The sequence below is a fragment of the Ambystoma mexicanum genome, chromosome 9 (assembly GCF_040938575.1).
Source record: "Ambystoma mexicanum isolate Mex_15411 chromosome 9, UKY_AmexF1_1, whole genome shotgun sequence".
Taxonomy (NCBI): Eukaryota; Metazoa; Chordata; class Amphibia; order Caudata; family Ambystomatidae; genus Ambystoma; species Ambystoma mexicanum.
The window spans coordinates 1,086,907,000-1,086,931,462 of record NC_090931.1 but is presented as its reverse complement, the minus strand read 5'-3'; the positions used below and the strand labels follow the sequence as shown (position 1 = coordinate 1,086,931,462).

The following is a 24,463-nucleotide window of genomic DNA, read 5'->3' as shown; positions in this document are numbered from 1 at the left end:
CTGTCTATTCATTTTGATCTCACTCTGCCTAATATTGCAGCATTGCCTTTAACGTCAGTACTAAATATAAGTCCCCCTGCATTTTCTTTAATTCTACTCATTTCTCTTTGAGCTAGCGCCTTGTGTTCACCCAGCTACACAACGCTATACTAGTTAACTGCAGTTTTGCGTGTTAGCCTGTGAGCATGGCCTAAATCTGAAATGTAGTTTCTAAATGTGATTTCTTTGCTAACATTTCTGCCATTGATAACCTTACTCAACACAACTGTGGTTAGTGTGTGTCTAATTTATTTACTGGGGATTTATATTGCGCTTGATGCTGAGCTCCAGCTTCTAAGTGCTGCGTTGGTTAATATATGTTCGACATTAATACAATTCCCAGACTACTGGGACCACTGGGTCTGGCTGTAGGCAAGTTCTCCAGCATGGGGTCTGGCATGGATTCACATGCCCATGAATATTCCCCGTCTTCAGGCTGGGAATCCTCGGTAAAGAAAAAATCAGTATCAGTTTCGTTTCTGATCTGTCTTTCTTAGTAGTAACCAATCACTGATCTCTGGGTCATACTGCCACCAGCATATGACTGCCCTCTCCCTAAGCCCCGCCTCTGGCAGCCATCCTCAGATTTTTACCGCACGTTCAAGTGTTGGGAGTCCTCGTGCTTAGCTCTCGAGTTTTTTGCTGCGTTTTCGCGCTTTTTCAGGAGATTTTCTCATTTTTCAGTTTAATCGAGCCTCAAGCTCCACCGTTTCTACTTCCGATAACGGGGACCCGTTTCGGAATTCTTCTATGCCCCTCAAGGGTGAAGTTTTCGTCGAGTTTACGCTTCTTGGAGGATTCCGGAAGATCTGCGGCCTACCTCAACGTACCTCAACGGACATGGCCCAGGACTAGGGAAGCTAGACGCCCATATCCAAGCTGTTCCGGTACTGCCCTGGATGCGGATTACAAAATATTTTCAAGGAGGACGAGCATTCGCGATGTCTCTACTGCCTTCATGAGGACAAGACACACGTGGAGAAGGACTGTGCGTTCTGCAAGAACCTTTTGGAACGGACCAAACAAGATCGTCGTTCCCGCCTCGCCGCCTGGCTGGAGAAGGGCACAGCAGGTGAGAAGGCGAAGAAAAAGTCTGAGCCGGCTTCTAAGTCCTGTGAGGGCGACCCCGGCGACAGGGGCCCAACAGAAGGCCAAGCACCGTGAGTCTGCGGGCACCGAGAGCGCCGAAAGGTCGGGCTCTTCGGCTGCCAGGCAGGGCGCGACTTCCCCAGCACGTTCAACCACGAGCCAGCGCACTGGTTCGGGGAAGAGGAAGTCCGAGAACCCGGGTAAGCTGCTGGAGCAGCCCCGGTCGATCTCAAAGGGACCCGAGGGGGAGCAAGGCGCTGACCCTCCCCCCAAGGTGAAGGCCCGGGACGCACCTAAGGTGGTGAGGGCTTTGATCCAGCCGGCAAAGGCCTCTATCGAAGTGGTCGCTGCGACCCTAGCGAAGCTGGCTGAGACTACGCCAGTGGAGACGGTCTCTGGGCCCAGAGTATCCCTGCCACCGCTGAGGGAATCCTCTTTCCAGCCCATCATTAAGACCCCCGTGAAGACCCCGGCGGAAAAAGGGGGGGCCCGGTGGCCATTACAGACTCGGAATCAGCCTCTGAGGAGGATCTGATGGAAACCGGGAAGGGGCTCAACGAGAGGTTCATGGGCCTCAACGAGAAGTTCGAGAAGGTTCGATCCCAGGGGACGGTTCCTGCTGATGTGATCGAAGATGGGGACGATGGCGACGAAGAGGGCCCAGTGGAGCAGCTATCCATTCTGCCGCAGCCATTGCCCGAGCCCCAGGATAGCTCGGCGGCCATTTTGTTGGTGATCCAATCCTTATGTACTGAGATAAGGACGAGGTTACCACGGACCCCGACGGAGGATCCAGAACCGGGCCCGTCGGGAAGCCCTCCGATCAAGCGGAGGAGAGTCCACCCCGCTCCTCCCTTCGTGCCCGCGAGGCCTGTGGACCCCTCATTCCCCTCGCTGGACCCTAGAGAGGATACAGCGACGGATACAGCAACGGAGACGGACGACAACGGCGGCGATGACACAACGGACCTCCCGTCTTCACCCCCCCTCGGGCTTCTCCACCCGACGAAATTGCCTCCTTTCACGCCATGATAGCCAGGGCGTCCGAGCTCTTCCAGCTCTGCCCTGAGGAACAGAAAAAGGAAGGGTTTCTTTACCAACGACAGGAGGCCAAGAGGAAGACGGTCCTTGCCGTGCAGTTGCTCAACGACATCTGGGACTAGGGCCTGGCTATCCTCAAGAACCCTTCCACGACACCCGCCAAGAGGGACAGGTACGAGAAGAAGTACCGACTCCCCGATGCCGCCCCCTTGTGCCTCAGGGCCCAGCCCACGCCGGACTCTGTCGTCTCCGCAGCGGCCAAGAAGAAAGCAGCGGGTGCGGCGGCTTCAACTTCCACTTCCCCGCCGGACAGCGAGGGCAAGAAGTTGGACTCCATGGGACGACGAGTCATCTCGTCGGCGGCGACGACGATTAAGGCGGCCAATGTCTTAGCGATCGTGGCCCGCTACGACAGGGAGCTTTGGTTCAAGATAGCTCCCCTACTAGACTTCCTACCGGACGACAAGAGGGCGGAGGCCCTACAAATTCTGCAGGAAGGAGAGGTGGCGCCTGATCTCGCCATAACAGTGGCAACAGACATTGCTGATACCGGATTTTGCCAACTAGGCAACAGGGTTTGCCTCCGACGACGAGCATGGCTCAAGGCGACGGACTTTCGCCAGGACGTCCAGACCAGAGTGTTGGATATGCCGTTCAACGGCAACAACCTTTTTGGGAAGACGGTGGACGAGTCGCTCCAGGACATCAAGACCGACTCGGAGACGGCACCTACCCTAGGGGTACTTCAACAACGACGGCCCTTTCGGAGCTCCAGAGGCAGACAGGGTGCCTCCAAGGAATCCAGCGGTGGCTCTTCTACATACCGCCAGGCGGCCCGCTCCTCGTCCCAGGAGGCCTACAGAGGTCGCAGCAAGCAAGGGGGATCCCGTCGTCGTCGTCAAGGAGGCCAAGGCAGCAAGACCTCCTCCAAGCAAGACTGAACCGGCCGTGGCGTCGGGCCCCCACCGAAGCACCCCGGTGGGAGGCCGGCTGACGAAGTTCGTCAGCGTGTGGGAGTCCATCTCCGCTGACCGTTGGGTGCTGGACACCCTGGCCAACGGGCACCCGCTGGAATTCCAAAAGAAGCGTCCTCGCATTCCTCCCGTGGCCAGGAAGGAGAATCACGTCCCTCAACTGCTGTTGGAGGTAAGGGCGATGCTCAAGAAAGGTGCCATCGAGCTCGTCCCCAGGAAGCTCCAGGGCTCTGGAGTGTACTCAAGGTACTTCCTCGTCAGAAAGAAGACAGGCGGTGGGCGCCCCATCCTGGACCTGCGTCGGTTAAACAAGTAATCAAGGTGCAGAAATTCAGGATGGTCACCCTCCAGCACGTGTTGGGACAGCTGGAGGAGGGCGACTTCCTATCGTCGTTGGACCAGGAGGATGCTTACTTCCACATCCCCATTCTAAAAGGACACAGAAAGTTTCTCAGGTTCGTGGTTCAGGGACGCCACTACCAATTCAGAACCCTGCCGTTCGGATTAAAGTCGGCACCCAGGGTATTCACCAAGTGCCTGGCACCAGTGGCGGCGCGGCTGCGCCTGCAGGGGATTCACGTCTACCCCTACCTGGACGACTTGCTATTCCGGGCAAGGACAAGAGAACTCGCCGTCGAACACACAGCGAGGACCGTCCGGCTGCTCACGGAACTGGGATTCGCCATCAACTACCCCAAATCCCACCTGGTTCCGTCGCAAGTAGCACTGTTTCTGGTACAGCTCGATACAGTGGGGCAATTGGCCTGCCCGTCGGAGGAGAGGACGAAGGCCATTCTGGGCAAGGTGCGGCGCCTGCTAGCCACGGACGTGGCCAGGGTGAGGTCCATCAAGTCCCTCCTTGGGATGATGTCTTCATGCATCTACCTTGTACCCCTTTGCAGACTTCAGATGCGTCCGCTACAGGAGTTCCTCGACGCCCGCTGGTTTCAGGTGACGGGCTGCTTCGAAGACAGGATCCCTCTCGACAAGGAGTTCCGTTGGGCGATCCTATGGTGGGGTACCCGTGCGCACCTTACTACAGTTACAGACTTTCAGACACTGGCGTTTCAGGAGACGGTGACGACGGACGCCTCTCTGGAGGGTTGGGGGGCCCACACCGGAGATCTGCATGCAAGAGGCCTTTGGCTCCTGGAGGAGAGGTCTTTCCACATCAACATTCTGGAGCTTCGAGCAGTGTTCCGGGCGCTCAAGTCATTCTTTCCGTCCCTCAAGGACAAAGTGGTGAGGATCTTCACCGACAACACCACCACGATGTTCTACATACGGAAGCAGAGAGGCACCAGATCCCCAGCCCTATCCAAGGAGGCCCAGGATCTGTGGCACTGGGCCGTCGCCCAGGGAATGTTTCTGGTTCCCTTCCACTTGGCAGGAATAAAAAACACCATCGCCGACTCACTCAGCAGGGAGCTGCGCTCGTGCCACGAGTGGGAACTACGTCAGGACCAGGTGGATCGGCTCTTTCGACGATGGGGCAAACCCTGGATCGACCTTTTTGCGATGGCGACGAACTCCAAGTGCCAGAGGTTCGCCAGCAGGTTCCCCCAGCCGAGGAGCATGGGCGATGCTTTCTCGTTCCCCTGGGACGGCCTGTTCCTGTATGCGTTTCCGCTATTGCCGTTGCTGCTCAGGCTCATCAACCAACTCAAGAGGTCCCGGTGCAGGATGATCCTCGACGCACAGAGGTGGCCGAGACCGATATGGTTCCCGGACCTTCTGGACTTGTCAGCGTCCCCACCTGTCAAGCTGCCGGCGGATGCGGATCTTCTCTCCAGAGAAGGAGGCGCCATTCTTCATCACGACCCAGAGTCGCTGAACTTGCAGGCCTGGCTCCTGCAGCACTAGAGTTTGGAGGGTACGATAACCCGGCTGACTGCAGAGAGGTTCTTGCAAAAGCCAGGGCGTCCTCAACTCTCAAGTGTTACGGTCATAAGTGGAAAGGTTCTCTGTCTGGTGCCGTGCACAGAAGATTAACCCTCTGCGGATCACGGCCCCTCAAGTACTGTGTACCTACTGTCGCTGGCCAAAGCTGGACTGGCTCACGCCTCCATCAAAATACATCTGGCTGCCATCTCCCGATATACCAGGACTACGGGACGGGCGTCCTTGTGGTCTCATCGCCTGGTGAAGGAATTTATGAAGGGACTATTCCGATCGTTCCCGCCGGTGAAGGCTCCTGCCCCGGCGTGGGAGCTTAATGTGGTGCTGACCAGGCTCATGGGGGCCCCATTCGAGCCTATGCATTCGGCGCCTTTGAAGTTCCTGTCATGGAAGACCGCGTTCCTCGTGGCCATCACCTCTGCACGAAGAGTGGGAGAGATCCAGGCCCTATCTTGCAAGCCTCCATACTTGACTTTTCATGACACGAGGGTGGTGCTGAGGACGCACCCCTTCTTCATGCCCAAAGTGCCGTCGGACTTCCACCTCAACGAGCCCTTGGTGTTACCAGTTTTCTTCCCGTCACCTTCGACGCCGGCCGAGAGGACTTTGCACTCGCTGGATGTAGCTAGAGCGCTGAAGTTCTGCGTGGACCGCACAAAGAGTTTTCGGAAGACGTCACAGCTGTGAATCAAGGGAAGGCTCTTTCGAAGACTTCCATTTCCAGATGGCTCTCCGGCTGCATCATGCACTGTCACTGGTTGGCAAACCGACCGCTGCCCGGCCGTCCGAGGGCCCATTCGACCAGAGCGATCGCTGCTACCACGGCGTTCCTGTCTGGTGTGCCCCTGCTGGACATCTGCAGGGCTGCTACGTGGAGGTCGACGCACACCTTCCCAAGATTCTACTGCGTCGATCGGGACTCCAGGGAGGAGTCCAGGGTCGGCCAAGCAGTGCTGCGCAACCTGTTCGCCCAAGGTGAGCCTGGTGAGGAGGTAAGAATTGCTTAATGTTGAGTTTTGGATGTAATGCTTAATGTTGAGCCTTTGCCACCTCCCATGGTTGTGCATGTGTGTACTGCTATGTATTCTTTTATTCATGAGCATGTGAATCCATGCCAGACCCCATGCTGGAGAAGGAACAAGTTACTTACCTGTAACTGTTGTTCTCCAGCATGGGTTTGGGATGGATTCACATGCAAAACCTCCCGCCTACCCCTCTGCGGCTCTTCACTTGGTCATACTGCCACTTTGCATGCTACCAAATCTGAGGATGGCTGACAGAGGCGGGGCTTAAGGAGAGGGCAGTCATTGCCTTGGGTTGTATGTACCAGAGATCAGTGATTGGTTACTACTAAGAAAGACAGATCAGAAACGAAACTGATACTGATTTTTTCTTTACCGAGGATTCCCAGCCTGACGACGGGGAATATTCATGAGCATGTGAATCCATGCCAGACCCATGCTGGAGAACAACAGTTACAGGTAAGTAACTTGTTCCTTCAGTGGACATATTCAATATTTAGGAGGTGCCAAGAGAATTGTGCCTACTTAGTGACCAATGATGGGGTGCTTAAGGCATGGGCAAAGGTCATTCCGCAGGCAAAATGAGCATACTGAGTATGTAAATTGGGATTCATGAAGGAACCGGGGGCATGACGGAAGGCCAGGCCATGGGCAAAGCGGCCCCAGTACACAGCCTCAGGCCATGCTGAGTGGGCACATATAATGTCTATGAAGTGCCCATGCAAAGTAGTGTAGGTATGATGGGGTATATTGATAAAAGAAAAATGCAGAAAAACTTTAGTTAAAGGGATATGCGACAAATCCAGTCAATTTGTCCCTTCTGCCTAGAGGGGAGCCACCCCCTTTGAGGCTAGGGAGGTGATCCCGCTACACAAGACCACCCCCTAAGGGTGCGGGAAAGCTGGACCTCCTTGGAAGGGATTCCTCTCTTGGGGACAAGACTCCCATTCCAGAACATATATCTACTGCAACCACAGTATTTTACAAAGATCCTGCTTTACCTCTCTTGGCTGCAAACAATGCTGAACACAACCCGGATGCCATGGTCAACAAAGAAGGACTCTGTTCAAGTTGTTTCTGTGACGTGTATAAGAAGAGGATGGTTTGTAAAGCAAACAGAGACCTGGAGGGGTGGAGCCATGCTGGGCCACAGAGCCAGTGGAAGCAAGGAAATTGAGAGAAACCCCAACCGAATGCCTACAGGTTGACGTGCTATCTGACCTAGAAGCCCAGGTCGGAACAGGAGCAGAGATGGAAAGACACCTGTCTCATCTGTGGGCGAAACCACACAGGACCTGTGGTGGCCTGGGAGGCTGGTAACAGATGACAAGACCAGACCGTATGAGGGAGCCTGGATCCTTGAGCTCTGTGCATGCCAGAACGTAGCTACATAGAAAGGCAATGAGGTTTTGGGACAGAAGACATTCTGCTACAAGGTACGAACATTGTGAATAATAGCTGAGGAATACATCCGGGTAATGAACCTGAGAAAGCCAAGTGTGCAAATACCCTATAAAAGGGGGAGTGAGAGTAATACAGACATTGTGAAAAATCGCTGGAAAAGCTATTCAGGTTATGCGAGCATGAGAAACCTGAGAGAAAACAAAACCTATGAAAGGGGTACTGTGAGAAGTACCAACACTCCAAATAATGGCTGGAAAAAGCTATTGAGGTTATGGTAGCCTGATTAACCAGAGTATGCAACTAACACATGAAAGGGGGAAAGGAGGAGATATCATGAATTGAATTAAGGCTAAGAAAGCCATAAAGATTGCAAAACTGTGCACAACCAGGCGAGACCACCACCGTATCTAAAATAACTTTTGTGAATGAAGCTGTCTAGGGACTGCAGGACTTTGGGGAGTGCCAGCGCCTCAAAGGGAGAAAGGACAGAAAAGTTTAGTTTTTCTGTGTGTTCCCAAGCAATCCTAGAGGAATGGAATTGTTTGCATCAAGAAACAGTTTTCTCTATTAAAATAAGTGACTGCAAAACTTAATTTGGTATCACGGCTGGAACGAATATCATACTGGGTAAAAGGAACTTTGGAAGATTGGAACCAAGTTGGGTATAAACTGGGCCAGACAGAAGCCTTGTTGAGGCTAATGTACAAAGCCTGCCCTTTTCCTTCTTTTAGTTAGGTGTTTTCTATAGTGGTAGGGCCAGTTAGCTGGATAGGATTCGAACTAAAGAGATGTAATTTGGATGGATGTTAGCATCCACCTTTAGTTTTTGTTTTGTTAGGTAGGGAACTTCCCTCGTAGAAATAGGGCATTTTAGGTGTCCGATTGCTTTTCTTTTTAATAAAACCCCTGAAGCATGACTCGCAATCATCCGAATCCTTTTCTGATTCACAACAGAACAACGTTGTTGTTATGGTTACAGTGCAAAACAACAAAGCCCAAACAATATGACTTGCTCGACTTGTGATGTTTCATGTTGTGCAATAATTGGTTCTTAAAAATAATGTATGCAGCTTTTGGGCTTATCTTTGTATGTGTCCTTAAATCAAATACAATCATTTTGGAGTAGTGTTCTTTTCCTTAGTTCTTTTAGTTCCTCATGCCCTGTAGATGGCATATGTTGCATTAATAGTAGTGGAATCCAATCCATGGCTGAGTTATGGCTACTCTTGCAACCATAACTGGTGTTGAGTTTTGTTTTGTGCTGAAAACCATCACATCCTTTAAGCAAGGTTCTCCACTGAATATGGAGTAAATTCGACAAATATAATATTACGGGTATACGTGGAATGAAGTGGAAAGAGGAGACACAGTGGCATAGATGCACTGGGTTACAGGTAAGTGAGAGGATGACAGAACCCACCTTGATCCATTTTTTTTGGTGGATCCACAGCATTGCTCCCACTGAAGCTATATTCCTGTGGGTTTCGCACAATCTGACCTTCCCAACTCTACACTTATATTCCTTTCTCTGCATCAGCACCCCCTACCTAGTTTTCCTCTGAAATAATATTTCTGTGTTTTGGAATGAAAATTGTCAAATGCTAAAATGCACCATCAGAGTGTGATGGGTTTCATTATCTGGTGGAGATACCCTGGTCACAGGCTAGCATAGCTTATGGTGCAGGGCCATATGAAGGCAGACATGGGATAACGTATCTAGTAAAGGAATCCCGCATCATACAGTTGGCTTGGCAGAAATTGTAGCAGAGTTCTTGAAATGTAATTTGCGGTGGAGGGTGCAGAATCTGCTGCTTCTACTTTACCTGAGAACATCTTAGTCATCCATAGGCACATGTCCATGCGTTTCTCTCAGAATGGTTTGCAATGCTTACATTGCCAGCAGCTATCACCATGATGGCTTCCAGTTCAATTTCCTACATTTGGTAAGTCTACAGTATAGACAAGATCCTTTTAATTCTCCTTTGCTCTGGATTTCTGTGAAAAGGAGTACTCCATGCATTTGATCCCTATCTGCTGAGGCCCATCAGGGGTAAACATTGAACTTGGGTTCATGGAATGTAAATGATTATGTTGGTTAGACACATACCATTGCTTGGGCGTTGTGCGGGCTCTGGTAAAGTCACACAAAATGGGAATAGCGTTTTGGGGACCTTTCAAGAAATGGGCACATTTTCAAGATTATCGGGCGCGGCAAGGATGCGGTCGCGCGCAGTTTGTTTCATTGCCGCTGTTTTGTTACGTTGTACAAAATCTACTGGGATAAAGAAGAACACACCTTGGCCCTTACAGCAGAAACTTTGCACCAGGGCAGTGCTGTTATGCACTATATTTGCCGTAGGGCAGACATTTTCCTGCTGCAAAAAATGCATTGGAACCATGGCAATTTTTACCCTAGCACTGGTGCAATGTTTCTGTAACATGGTCGCTAAGATGCTCAGCGCATGTTAGCCCAGACCCGACAGACAGCAGGTTCACAGAGCTGCTTCTTGCCAAAGAAATTAAAACGCAGAGTATATGGGCTTTAGCACAAAGATAGATAGAAAAAAGCAAATGTATCCATTTACCTAACAAGCATTTGGATTCCATGAACATTTTATTGAACTTCGTAAATGATTGCAAGGTGTAAATCCTTCATTTTTTCACAATAAAGTTTGCGATGTTACTTGCCAAGAATGCCTCTTGTGTCAGACAGTAAAATTAATGCATAAAAGGAAATATTGTTTAGGAATTATTTGACAAAATTTGGACAGCGATGGTCTTTAAGGAGTTTGTGGAAATATGAACTCCCAAGGTACTTATGAAATATTTAGCTTGAATGCAAAGCAGCTCACGGGTGGCCATGCACCACTTTGGCTTGCTTCTGTATGCAATTTTGTTCGGAAATTATCGTTTTGCGTACTTATTGTGGTAGGCATTAAACTCAATGGCCCCCAAAATACACAATTCAGCCTAGAAAACAACCAGAAAAACTGATGGAGTTGTTTCGATTGGCATATTAAATGCGAAGCTATCTATCTGCGTCTGTATCTGCATACAGTGTTGGCGGGGCCTTTCTGCAAGATTGTCTGCATGCCACTGTAAAAGCTGGAGCTCTCACCCATGTGTGGAGAAAGCCTTGATTGGGCAGCCCCGCAGGAAGCTCCTTGCATTATGCGCATGCCTTTCTCAGTCGTATTCACTGTGGCTATCCTGAAAACCTGTCTGGATTTGACTCTTCGCTGGTGGAGGAGCTCTGACATTCCAGATATGCTCCTTTAGGAAAATGAGAGACTATCAAGTGCAGCATCGCACAGAATGAAGGGAACAGTGTAGTTGCAGCATCTCCAGTTCTGCCTACGGTTCAGTAATTACCAGCGAGGGAGGACTGTGAACATCTTATTGATGAATGATTGCGGCACTTGAGATTATGTACACATTAAAAGGGCATATATTGGCCGAGCATCAGGATGTCATGTGCATCTGTCTAGGCTTACAGTAGTGCTATTCCATGTATTTGAGATATATCTATTCAATAACTGGCATCTAAAGAGAAGAAATGCATTTCTTGATGAAAATAGAATGTTTCACTAATGAAAACACTCTAAAGAATCTTTAGTTCAAGGAATTGTGCAATTCAAGCCATCAGTTCATTACTAAATCACAAAGTGCATCAAAATGTATGTTCTGAGGTTCATCATGCAATTATAGCAGCCAAGGTGAAAGGACTAAAGGGGCAAGCTGTGGTGGTGAGTGACCGGGGTCACAGCAATTGGCATGCCTCTTGCTCCTTAACTAAAGGAGACTGCACTAGGGTGCAAAGAAACCCTGCACAGTGTATCGAAATTGCATGCATTTTGGCCAGCCTCTACCCCACTTGCATTGCCATACTGTCATGTTCCGACGGCTCACTGCTATTTGAATCAAGCAGGTGCTGTTTGTAGGCCTAACCTTTCTTTTTCTTGTCTATTTAAGCTCATGAGTGCTGTTCAGAAAGGCTTCGTGTCTAGCAGCCGGCTGGCCATTCTAATGAAAACTGCTGAGGAGAACATGGATCAGCGAGATTCAATCCCTGTGGATCGCAGTGGTGGAGGATTGTGAGTCTTGCCTGAAAAATACAGGTGCACACATGGACTTCCGCAGCTGCTTCTGTGCTGACAACATTCCAAAGCTTCACAGTTTGCATCCACTCTGTCGATGTGCTCCACGCTTGGCACAATTACAAAATACAATGATTTTTCCTGTTACCTGTTGATTGCCTGCATCTTTCATCTTACATTGGTGTCAAGTGGGAGTGGGATAAAGATGCTTACACTTATAGGCTACAATAATTTGGCTGGCATTCAAGCTCTGGGTGTGAATCTTGATCACTGTGAAATGAGCACCAAATAGTAAACCTTTTCATTTTGAGCAAGTCGATTATTGCTTACAATGAAGAAATCACATATTTAGTCTGTTGCCAACAAATTATAGTCTTGTTAAGGAAAAACAACTCTAGAATGATTTAGACGTTTTTGTTAATTCCCTTGGTCACTTCACATTTACATAGTTAACATTAAAAAGTGGAATATGCCATATATATACAGAACATGTCATACCTGTGACACGCTTGATCTAAGAACAAAAAATAACATTTGTTGTCATGCCCAGTGTTAAATATTTTAGAATCGTGATATCCCTATATTTTGGAGGCTTATTTCATCAAATTATATTTCTCTTTGACACTTTTTATGAAGAGCATGGTCAACAGGCAGTCAGGTCAGTCTGTATTTGCTGTTGTCTGTGGAACACAATATTCTCATTCATGTTTAGTAAAATAAGTCGTAATAACACAAGGTCAAACCAATAAAGGGGTATTCAGAGCATTCACTCTGGGGTCTCTCGGAGGTTTGTGCCTTGGTTGATCCACTGAAATTGGACATTCATTTTGAATAGTTATCTCACCTTAAAGCTATCTGTATTGCACAATATTGGAACCATTTAAGACCCAACTCCAAACATGAACATATTGAGGTTTGAAGAAATAATGACGCCTAATATTTAGAAGACTAATGTTTCAAAGTACTGTGACCCTGGATAGATGTTCCTCAAATATAATTGTTTGAGGAAAAGTATATCTGACTTCTGAGCTCTGAACTTTAAGGTCTCTGCCACGTTTTTTGATACCTACTATCCAGTAGTAAACTGTGTTAGAGTGAACATTCTCCAGAGCTTTGACTCATTGTTTTCATATGAAAAGTCAAATTTTAGGTTTTTGCATGACTTTTCCATATGTGTACTTGCAGGCTTGGAATGGCGTTTTCTGTTGTATGTTTTACTAGTCAATTGGAGCCAGTGCAGTTATTTAGGAATTGGGAAGGAATGAGGCGATCTGTTTACATGAAGAAATGTTTATGGAAACCAATGATTGGGTTCTAGGATGATGTCTGGTGTCACAGATTCCTGATTTCATCATTTGGGTTTTAAATTCCATCATGCCACTGCCTAGTGTCTTAACTTCTGGTTTTGTCTCAGTTTTCGTGATCATTTTGGGAATATATTGCACAGGTTATTGTTTGAGTTTGTATTATTTTAGCACTTACAATTCACATATATTTGTGGTGTTAACATTTAAATAGTTTGGAATGTCTAGTTTGTATTATATTGAAGGCATGTTATCTATTGTAATAGGTTGTGTGCAGCTCATAGAACATTCAGTATGATCAGTGTAACTTGATAATCAATTTTTGGCTTAATCTGTGTATTATGTGGACTTCACATATACATTGAAACATGTAATTGATACTGATATTCCCTGTGGTACTGCTCATGTATGGGTAGTAAATATTCAATTTACACATTTAGAGATGTCTGGTAGAAATGACTAAAAACAGTGAAACCAGTTGTCTGACCGTAAAATAAGTGATCTGGTTTAAGTGAGATGCTCTTGCATATGGTGGCACATAGACCTAGAAACATTGGAGGGAGGACACTTCTTTTCCATGGAATCTAGAGGAGATACTTTCATTTGTTCTTCCTGGACAGAAGATGATTTACAGAGTTTCAATATTTCTTGTTGGTACATTCATTAACTAATTAATGTCTTTATCATCTTTGTAATCAACATTTGTGTTTAACAGAAAACATTTAGAAATGTTGTAATTAGGCACTTAATTACAGGGGGCATGTATAACCAACCATTTGTAGATTTCATTAAGAGCGAAGTGAAATAGATAGCAGGCTGGGCGGTTTGAGGAGGCCATAGTGTTTATTTTGCATAGGTTGATAGACAAGGCTGTTTAATGATGCTTTTAAGTGGGGTGCTTTTAATGAGTAGCGTGAGCTTGATACGTGTCGAAGGTAATCAAGTACATCTGTTGGTTTGTTCTACCAATCCTGAAATCACATTAAGTATTGAATACGAACATTTCTTGGGCAGAAAATATTCAAAAACATTTGCAAAGTGTCTTGGGACATGGATAACTGCAACTGGATCTGAATTTTTTATATGAAACCCCATTCAAGTTCATATTTTATTTGTTTTCCAGTAGACAATTAGGCTGACATCTTTAAAATCCTGGTGTATATCACACACAGGCTTAAGGAAAAGGAATTTCTTTTTTAGATGCAAGTGGTAAGTGTCAACAGGAGCTGCACCATAGTCTTTTTCAAAGTCTACCATGTGTTTAGCTTCTCCAGTGCAGTTCCATGAAGGGTTTAGAAGAAACACGGATTCAATCTCAAAATATAACATCAAAATTCTACTCCTGCTAGGCTTTCCCAGTAAATTTCTTAAATGAACCTCATACATTTCCATCTGAGTAATGCAATGGATTTTCATAAAGAGTGAATGCAGTAAATCATAGCTGCTTTCCATAGATAAGAGTAGAGAAACAAACGTGTACGATCTTTACTTTTTGTTGCTATGATAATGTTTTAACTTTAAGGCTTTTGTCACGAGAACTTGAGGGCCCATTATAGTGTTAATCAGATCATGTGCAAATTGATCTGAATTTCTTTGGCTCGCCGACGAAATGTGTTGAAAAATGGTAATGATATGTTTGTATGGTTAATGCCCGTGTGATCTACCTAATCATTTTTTATTGATTTCGCATGCAGTTGATTGGCTGAAACAAACCATTACAAGCCTTTTTCTCTAAGTTTCCCTGAAGAGTTCTGTCGAATTTTAGGTTTTAAATTGTCAGACACTTTGTGCTCCCTTCAAATTTTATTATGGACTTTCTAAAATGATTTACATATTTGACATGTCATAGGATGTGCATGAATCCTTCAGCATGTATGCTCTTCCAGGTTCTTGGTGCAATACTTTGTGCTATATATGGCTTTTTCAAGCATGCTTAAGTAGTTTTATACGCAGCATTGACATTGCTCCCAAGATGCTGGCATTCTATTGCTTTTGGTCTGGTTTCAACACACCGTGTATAGATGCTACCTTCTTGAACAGCCTTTCCCATACATACTGCTCTGCCTCCGCTTCATGCTGAAAGTGAATACCGGCTAGAACGTCATTCTCTCTTCAGAATACTGTCATAGTGCCGAATGTAGCTGTCTCAGAGATGTGCAGTTCCCTTTCAGAAAAATGGTGCGATGAATTTTCAGGGAAGTGACCACTTGGGATTTGTCCCCCATGCTGTAGTGAGTGAATGGGAAGCTGTTGGTGGAATGAGATAAGACACTGGTTGGGCTTTACTGCATTTGACAAGTGACTCTGTCAATCTTGTGTCAGCCAAACAATTGTGAAGCACATGGAGAAAAGTGAAGAGCTTCGGTTTTCTCATTGATAAACATGTCTTCAGACAGGACCAAGTGATGTGCAGCTGCTTACAGCTCAGGCTGCTGAAAGAAATCTTATCGTTGCTGGCAAAAAAGGGCCAGAATCAGTTTTTAAAGACATTAATTGGATCTAGCTGCGTCTCTTAGCTAGTTCTGTGTTTGGGTTTTCCATCAGACTCTTGCACAGTTTGTAGACATAACATGCTTTTGCTTGCTTCCAAACTAAAACCAGAAAGGCTGGGTAATAGGCCAGAATTATTTCCAGCAGACTGCTGCTATTACTATGTTTTGGGTCCTCCACTGCCCGTCATCTTTTATTATTAAGAATAATTAACCCTTTAACTTCTCTTGGTATGTATATGTAGTTGTCCAGAAAGAATTTGCTGTTTTGCCTTTTGAACGTTTACCTGTGTCACAGATTGGTGGGAAGGCAGCAGAGGGAATGGCGATCTGTGTGCCTTGCAAGTCCCACCGTCCATGGGCAAATAATTATTTTCGGGCCACAGCTTTTTGTGGCCCCAGTGGGATAAGTAGTGACAGGGATACATTCCTCGACCAACTCCATACAGAATGTACATGTACACTTTATTTATATGGCAGAGAGCTTCTTTAGAAGCGCAAGTGCTCCTCTTTAGATGGTGCTGGATGCTTTGCATGTAATTGCCGAAAGGATTGCATTTTGATACTGTTGAACCTCTGATTTCCAAAGCACAATAAGGTCACCGTGGTGATATAGTTTCAAGTTTGATTTTTCTCCAGGCACACATGCTCTTTAAGTGAAGAATTATTCAGAAGTCCTCCATTGACAATTGTGCAAAAATGATAAACTCTCTGACAGTTTGCTTGGTAGGCTTTACAGCATGGCCCATTCTCCATGTATCGACATTCCTTGGGTCTGGGTTGTAAAGTAAAACTGTTCTGTAAAGGTAGTAAGTGAGCTTGGAGTATAGTTTGCAATCTCCGGTTTATCATGCAATGCATTTGTTTTACTTTAATTCTTTTCTCAAATGCCTTTTTTAAAACAGCTGTTAAACCTTAACTCTGCCACACTACTTGCTGTTTAGTCTGTCTGGTTAATCTGTGCCTTTTCATTCATGACTCTGTTGCATTAGCAACTGCATTGTTGGGATGTCTTGGACTATAGATGTTGGTGAACGTATATAGTCTTTTGGTCCGCCGAATTCATCTAGCCACCGTAAAAAACTGGACTTCAGCGTCTACCAGCTGTAGTATCCCAGTGATTCCTAAATGAAACACATATGTGCACATTGTAGCCTCACATTCAAGACCGTTTGAATAATCATTTCAGAATAAAATGTAGCTAAGTAACAGATCATTTTTTGGTCAAATCAGCGGCTTCATGAAACTGACACTTTCTATTATTTTGTTCAAAATTAAGCGCTAGATTTAAAAGTTTGAGCACAGCTGGATCTTTTTCCATAGGTTATTGGAAGGCCGATGTACTTAGCGAATCAAAGAGCAGAGCTTGCTTGCAGAGGGACGTGAACATGGTGTTGGCGCTGTCCTGTCTTATATTCCTCTGTTGACACTCTGGTGGCTATCTGTGTGGTGTGCCATTAACCATAGTGAATGCCATTTTAAAAAGGGCCACTAACTATTGTATTGAAGAGTTTTGCACGACATTTTGAAATTATGAAGTCATTTAAATTTCCAGCCTTTTTAGCTAAGTTTTGAAGCTTACTATGCAGTAAATGTCAAACATTGCTCAACATCCTTGGCCTCTGCACTGATTGTTCACAATAAATGAGTGCCATAATGTTATTAGTAATTTTAAGGTTTGTAGTCTCAGTCCACCTTTGGATGGTGGGACACTTCTCACAGGGATCATATCGAGCATATCCTTTACTTACCCCTTCTCTTGGAAGGTTCCCATTCTCCTTATTGCAAAGTATTCAATTGCAATGTTCTGTAAAAGCACCATTGTTAGTGTACATGCGCATATAATTGTATTTTTTCACTGCTACGTTGAATTGATATCTGCGGCTTGTGCGGATCCATGCAAAGTGGTGTAACTCCCTCTCTCTGCTAATGAGTTTTATCGTCATAGGGTGTCTAAAGCAGGCAGCAGAAATTAAAGACCTTGACTGGCTCTATTGCCAATGGCTGGGTAGACCTGCATGTTTACTGTACACTCCACATTCTTGTTGGCATGGCAACAGTGCAAAGGGTGCGCTGTGTTCCGCTCTGTGACTTAAGTTGTTACGGTGATGCAAGGTAGAATTTAGCACCATTGTTATTGGAACACAATCTAATTTCGGATTCTACAGTCCCACACTAGGTAGCCAATTACCAAATAACTTTACAAAACATGCCACCTGCAAGCAATCTAATCGCTCAGTGTGGACTCTGCTGACAGGCAGCCATACTACCAAAGAATGTTTCTTTGCCAGCATCGAGCAGACGCCATTCGGCCATTTTCTTGATTGCTGCTACTCTGCGTGTTCATTATCTAGAGGGACATTTCTGTGCAACATGCCGAATTACAAGCATGCCTTTCTCATAAGGTATTGCCAACGAATGTAATTGGTTCACACTGAAAGAACGCACAAATCACTGGCCAGATTCATAATTGAACTTTTGTAATGTATTCTTGAAAATAAATTAACATGTACTTTATGCTGAATTATTGTGGCGGCAAAGTTGCATGGGCGACAAGGTTTTTTAATGACTTTAAAACTGTTAAAGAAAGGAAGCAGATCTGAACAGTGGCATGCACTGCATGTTTTTACACGTGCCATTTTTTATGTATTGTCTGGGGTTATTGTGCTAGATTGGACTGTTAAATGCTCTGTGTGCGACCGTATTATCATTTTTAAAACTGTCCCGGTGTTTTATTACCGTTATTTATTGCTTTTGATATACAGAATGAGCTGCATGCATTTATAGAGCAATAAGAGGGTGTATTTAATGTGCCTTGTTTTTAACTGAATAGGAACTGAAAGCATGAATCAATAAAAGTGATTAAAATGGCTCACTCGCTGGCACTTTGATGTTACTGTCAATTTCAGGAATAACTTTATGATAAGTCTTAAAGATGTTTTTTAAAATAATAGTGTGTTTTTCTTAACATTTGTATTCCTCCCCAACTCATGTAGGAATGTTTCTCGTTTATGTTGCTCTGTATCCAGGCGTTTTAAATTGGAAATGATAAATATTGCCGCCCATTGGCATACATGTATATTAATATGAAATGTCTGTAGATTTATTGTTTAACCACATAAAATGAGTTATAATGCACACATAATTGTAAAGGCAGTGTGTTTTTGTTTCTTTCAGTACAAAGTGATTCCAGCTAAGTGCTGGAAATGCATTCGATAGTTTTGTGCCCACTTGGAGACATCCTCTGACAGTCCTGTTAAGGCCACCATCCTGAAATGTACAAACCAAAATTTTGTTAAGAGTGGCTTACAAAAAGAGTTGTCAGACAATATGTAAATTCGAGTTCTGAAGGTTAAAGGGCCATTCACTCAGAGGTCAGAGGTTGAAATGCAGGCACACCAGTATTGTAGTTTAAAAAAAGAAATGGGTACCACCTGGCAACCTATGTGAAATTAATTTGATAGGGCGGAGGGTTTAGGGGGCTTTGGCACACATTAATGACTCCTTGTAGGGTTTGAACATGTAGAGAATTACTTTGGTGACCCACACAGAGACGAGATGGGTTCACATTTGAGAATTCTGATCATTACCATGATGGCTATCTGTATTGTACCACAAGATTTAATTTTAGTCTTTTCCTTTCCCACATACACCACATATACTACAAAATGTATATATTTAATTCATATTTTATTTATTTGCAGTGGCGGCTAGTGTATTTTTCCAAAGAAGGGGCATCAATATTTTACCTGAGTATGCCCAATCAGGTGCAGTGATATAGAATTAACTATTTAGAGATACATTTGGGTTGAAGTAGTGCATTTCACAACTTAGGTTTCACACAAATTACATGAAAAAGCATATAATTTATGATTGGTTATACAGTAGAAACCCCTTTTCTGTTCAGGATGTGTTCAAAGGAAAGTCTAAATCAAGGTCTTAAATATATATGCAAGCATTGCCATGTAAACCCACATTTTCATGCTGCCCGATGCCCTACACACTCCTGTACTGCTACTGTGAAAACATTTATTCTGCCAGTGCATAATCTATCCCAGCGTGTGACTGTAAAATGCATTTTATGCTGACTGCACTCAATATAAACCAGCAAACTACTGCAAAAACATACTTTGATGTTGGCTTTTCCCAATGTGTGCCAATATTGCCATGCTAAAAACATATACATACTGGATGTGCCCAGTATAGACCTGCATTGCCATATGATACACATTGTCATGCAGCCAGCTTCCAATATATGTCATTGTTGCCACTATAAAACATTGTTATGCTGGCTGCAACCATTAAATGCCATTATTACCACTTTAAAATTGTTCATACTGCCTTCATCTTTGTATACCTGCATTGCCTTGTAAAATGCAGTGTATATTCATGCAGCCAGTGTCCAGTAAATGCCATGTACCCTCTAACCCGTACTCAATATATGTCAGGATTGCCTTTGTACAACACATTTTCACTGTGCTACGGCATGGACAAACGCATGAACTTTACAATGCATGTATCTTTACATTGGTGCAGGACCTCCTAAACAGGGAGATGACACAGCCCGTTAGCCACTTCTGATGCCAAAAGACCCCCAAGGAAGGTGACCCTACACCATTAAAAAGATTACCCAGATGTTTTTATTGTTTGAAAGATGATTATATTGTAGACAAATGCACAACTGGATGCCACATTTTTCATTAAATAATTTGAAGAGACCACTAATTATTCATCTGAGGTTTACTGTTGACTGATACTGGGTTTTGATAATCCAATTTGCTAATATTTTCCTACCCTAACACAGGATGATGCACATGCTAACTCCTGCTGCCACAATATTTACCCCCTGAAGAAGGACCCATACTTGCCCGGAGGGAATGAAACATGTTGGCATGGTATCATTTATACTGTAGATTATGTACAGTGTTCATATATATCATTATATTATCATTGTTCATGTATATTAACTTATTGTGTTTGTTTATGTCATTAATGTTGTTCAATACTACTTGTTACATGGCTGATAAGGTTCAGCTATGTTTGTTTATATCAGTATATTTATGCATTTAAATGTTCTGCCTGAATGTGGGCAGAGTGATGTTTCTTCTGGTGGCTTTTTCTGGAAAAAAATGATTTATGATGTTGCATGTTCTGAAAGAGAGGTACTTTTTGTGATATGTATAGTTGAAGATGTGGATCACGCCCCTCCCCTTTATGTCCAAACATATCGGACTTAAGCCAGGAAAAGGGGCAAATGACTACGGGAGGAGTTACCACATTCCTATGTGTGGATGTGCCCTAATTTGAGTTACTCGGCCATTGCCACTGCTGTTTTGCATTTGCAAATTGGGTGTTACTGGAACACCCCTCCATTAGCCCATAATGTCACAGATACACTTTTTTAATTGTTAGTTATTGCAAGTGAGCTTTTCTTTCCTTTTACTGTTTTATGAATGAGATGAAGTTGCAGCAGCTTCAATTTGTGCCTTTTCCAGCGACATGTTTTTGTGTATGCAGTAAAGTTTTGTGAATCCAGCCCTGTGTGTATACTGAACAATGCCCTCAAGAACTCCATCCAGCTTATACTATTGCACTGATTCCAACGCTAGGTAGGGCTTGCATTAAGTAGTGTCGGAAGCTGTCTGCTGTGTGCGCTGCTCTAGACTTTGTCCTAACCACTTCTATCTTTCTCAAATGGTATGCAGTTCAGATATTAGCTGAATTATCTATATCTCAAAAGCAAATCAATTAAAGATTTACAGATTTATAATGGTAAAAAGGTTACCTGGAAGGTAAGGTATAAAGATCGGATTCTGCATTAATATTTTATTGCTGGTGTTAAAACTGGCTGATCCCGAAGTCAAAGTTGAACTGATTATATTTGATTAGGCAGAAAGATGGAAGTTGGTGTGCTTTATACCAATGTGTCTTTGTGGTGATGAAATGCAATAGGCTTTGTGTCGGCGAAAAAATAAAGGGCATTCTGATGATTTCTGGTATTTTTCTTTAAACTTTAGCCTGCTCTCCTCTAAATAGGAACAGGAGTCCTGAATTTACACAGTGGTATGAAAGGGCTTTGATGACACTGCAGGATATTTGCTCAGGTATCCAGGCAGTGCTAATGATGTGGTCTTTACTGCAGAATCCGTATTTGACATCCTCTCTTCTGCTGGGCGCTTCGTTTAAGTGAAATCACTGACTCCTTCTATGCTCACATTTCATGCACATCTGTAGGCTGCGGTCGATTGAGTGAAAGTGCAGCTCTTTAGCAGATGGTACCAGCGGGCACATTTTTTTAAAACACGAGAACTTGTGGGCGCTATATTTTTCTAGGACCGTAGCCAATACACACGTTTGCATACACATCTGAATTTTTAGACCTCTGAGCCACAGCTGTATAAACAATAAAATCTCAAAACACTCACAGACACTAAACCTAATTTATCAATATACTGAGCAAATTACCATGCCCCTCCCAAAACATAACATACTTTTAGCCAGATCCCAACCTCCTTTAAAATCATTTGAATCGTTTTGTCATCTTGTTTTGCCTTTATGTAAATGTGAAAAATGAACTATCAGTGTTTCGGTTGAAATACCAAAAATTCTACTGCGGCTGTTCTCAGGCAGGCGCATAGCGCATGCAAATCCAGCCTTTTTCTTGGCTAAATGCGTATTTGATTACACACGACAGATTTGACTCTCTCCTGTAAGATACCTTGATCTGTTTGAGTAAGCCTTGTAGATGTAATTAGCTTGATCAGTAAAGTTGACACAAACTGAAGTGAGGGGAATCAGTGTAATCTGAAGCCACGATTTTATTCAAATACCCATCTTTGTCAGCCTCCTCTCCCCACCTAACCCACACCCACTCTGGAAAAAAAAAAAAAAAGGATCACTCGTGCTTCCCATCTGAGCTTGAAATTCGTGATGAGGCCTCACTCAGGACTGTGTGCGCCATGTCGTATTTACAGCTCGCTCCAGCTTTCAAACTAGCTTTCCTCTTTTCCATTTTCACAATTAACTGATGTTCGCCTCATTCGTATGCGTGTTCAGTTGTCCCTGTCAAAGGCAAGAAGCTGTAAATCTCAGGGCCTCAGAGCTGCCATTGAAAGGCTCTCCAGTGACTCCTTCGCCGTCCTCACTGTGGAACAGTGGCAACATTAGGGTGCAGCAGATTTTCATAAATCATGACTTTTTGCCCATTCTGGTCCCCAGTATCTTGGGGTACTGAATGAGCTCTGGGGATCTAGGATAGACTGGGGGACCTGCCACCGCCTGCAGTGGATATTGGACTGCATAGGAATGAAGCAAGCATGATTACCTCTCGTTTGGTAGAAGCTGGCTGCAGTGGTTGACCACATGCATTGATGTCAAACTTGCTGTTTATAAAAACACATGGTTACTTCATACGTGCAGATCTGCTTGTTCATGCCTTGCAGTACTTTTTGTTCGCGAGGGCGATTCTTGTCATCATCATCTTTACGTGTGAAAACATCGCATGTACTTAACATCGTCCAAGAGAGACGTGTTTATTTCTCAGGCTGTCCAGCACGTCCCTTCATCCTCGAAGTAGAGCTTGTTCATATGATTTTGCTGGTCATAGAACATGCTGTGAACGCTGTATATAGCAAGAGAAAAAGACATTGGTAGGAGCTAGAGAACGCTATGAAAGTTCACGCTGAATGGGGAGTTCTGACACTTTAGGTCTTGGGTCCGTTTGCCCCACTCAATGTAGCTAGTCATGGGTTTACCCCACACAATACAGCTAGTCATGGGTTTACCTCACTCAGTAAAGCTAGTCATGGGCTTCCCCCATTCCGTACAGCTAGTCATGGGTTTACCCCATTCCATACAGCTAGTCATGGGTTTACCCCACTCCATACAACTAGTTATAGGTTTACCCCACTCAATACAGCTAGTTATGGTTTTACCCCACTCAATACAGCTAGTCATGGGTTTACCCCACTCAGTATAGCTAGTCATGGGTTTACCCCACTCCATACAGCTAGTCATGGGTTTACCCCACTCAGTACAGCTAGTCATGGGTTTCCCCCATTCTGTACAGCTAGTCATGGGTTTACCCCACTCAGTACAGCTAGTCATGGGTTTAACCCACTCAATATAGCTAGTCATGGGTTTACCACACTCAGTAGAGCTAGTCATGGGTTCCCCCATTCCGTACAGCTATTCATGGGTTTACCCCACTCAGTACAGCTAGTCATGGGTTTACCCCACTCAGTACAGCTAGTCATGGGTTTACCCCATTCCATACAGCTAGTCTTGGGTTTACCCCACTCCATACAGCTAGTTATGGGTTTAACCCACTCAATACAGCTAGTCATGTGTTTACCCCACTCAGTATAGCTAGTCATGGGTTTACCCCACTCCATACAGCTAGTCATGGGTTTACCCCACTCAGTACAGCTAGTCATGGGTTTACCCCACTCCGTACAGCTAGTCATGGGTTTACCCCACTCCATACAGCTAGTCGTGGGTTTACCCCACTCAGTACAGCTAGTCATGGGTTTACCCCACTCCGTACAGCTAGTCATGGTGTGTACATGACACAGTGAGGCAGCCAAGAGCTTGCCTTTGCTTTCCTACATGAGAAATACAAATGGAAGGATTTGCTTTCCGAACAGCTCGTTCTTTCTCAGAATATAGACAGCTGCTATCTAACAGTATGTCTAAAATGTCTCTTTATGGGAGGATGTCTTCAAAGCATATGTAGATAATTAGCTGGACCCCGAGCCGCCGCATAAATAGGCTAAAGTACAGTAAATTTTACATTTATTGCACGTCAAGCTTATATAATTGGCTAATATTGACTAATGACCTTCAAGAATGTTATTACATCTGACAGAGAAGCTTAGTCATTTTTCTAAACTCATTCTAGAAGAGTCAAGACCCACAATTTATTTTTGTGATCACAAATGCTCATTTCGGTAGGCTGCTCATTTTCCCGTTTCACTGTATTTTTTTTTTGCCCCTCTTCTTTTTTAATATAAATGAAGCTCATCCAGCTATACACGTGCTTCTGCAGCACTGAACCATTACATAAAAGCCCATGCCGCAGCGCCTCTGAAAAGGGTTAATTAGATT

At 44.7% G+C, this 24,463-nt stretch overlaps 1 protein-coding gene across 11 annotated transcripts in view; it reads left to right on the top strand.

The window, feature by feature from the left end:
• Window positions 1-24,463, top strand: part of GPD2 (glycerol-3-phosphate dehydrogenase 2) — a 2,458,594-nt gene that overhangs the window by 2,208,098 nt on the left and 226,033 nt on the right. For 8 of the 11 annotated variants that reach the window (XM_069616409.1, XM_069616412.1, XM_069616410.1 and 5 more), the window contains one exon: window positions 11,441-11,562. In XM_069616409.1, the coding sequence (XP_069472510.1) occupies window positions 11,441-11,562 (122 nt within the window). Of the gene's footprint in view, window positions 1-11,440; window positions 18,235-24,463 lie in introns of those variants that run through there. The other 3 variants (XM_069616415.1, XM_069616416.1, XM_069616417.1) reach the window with 2 other exon arrangements.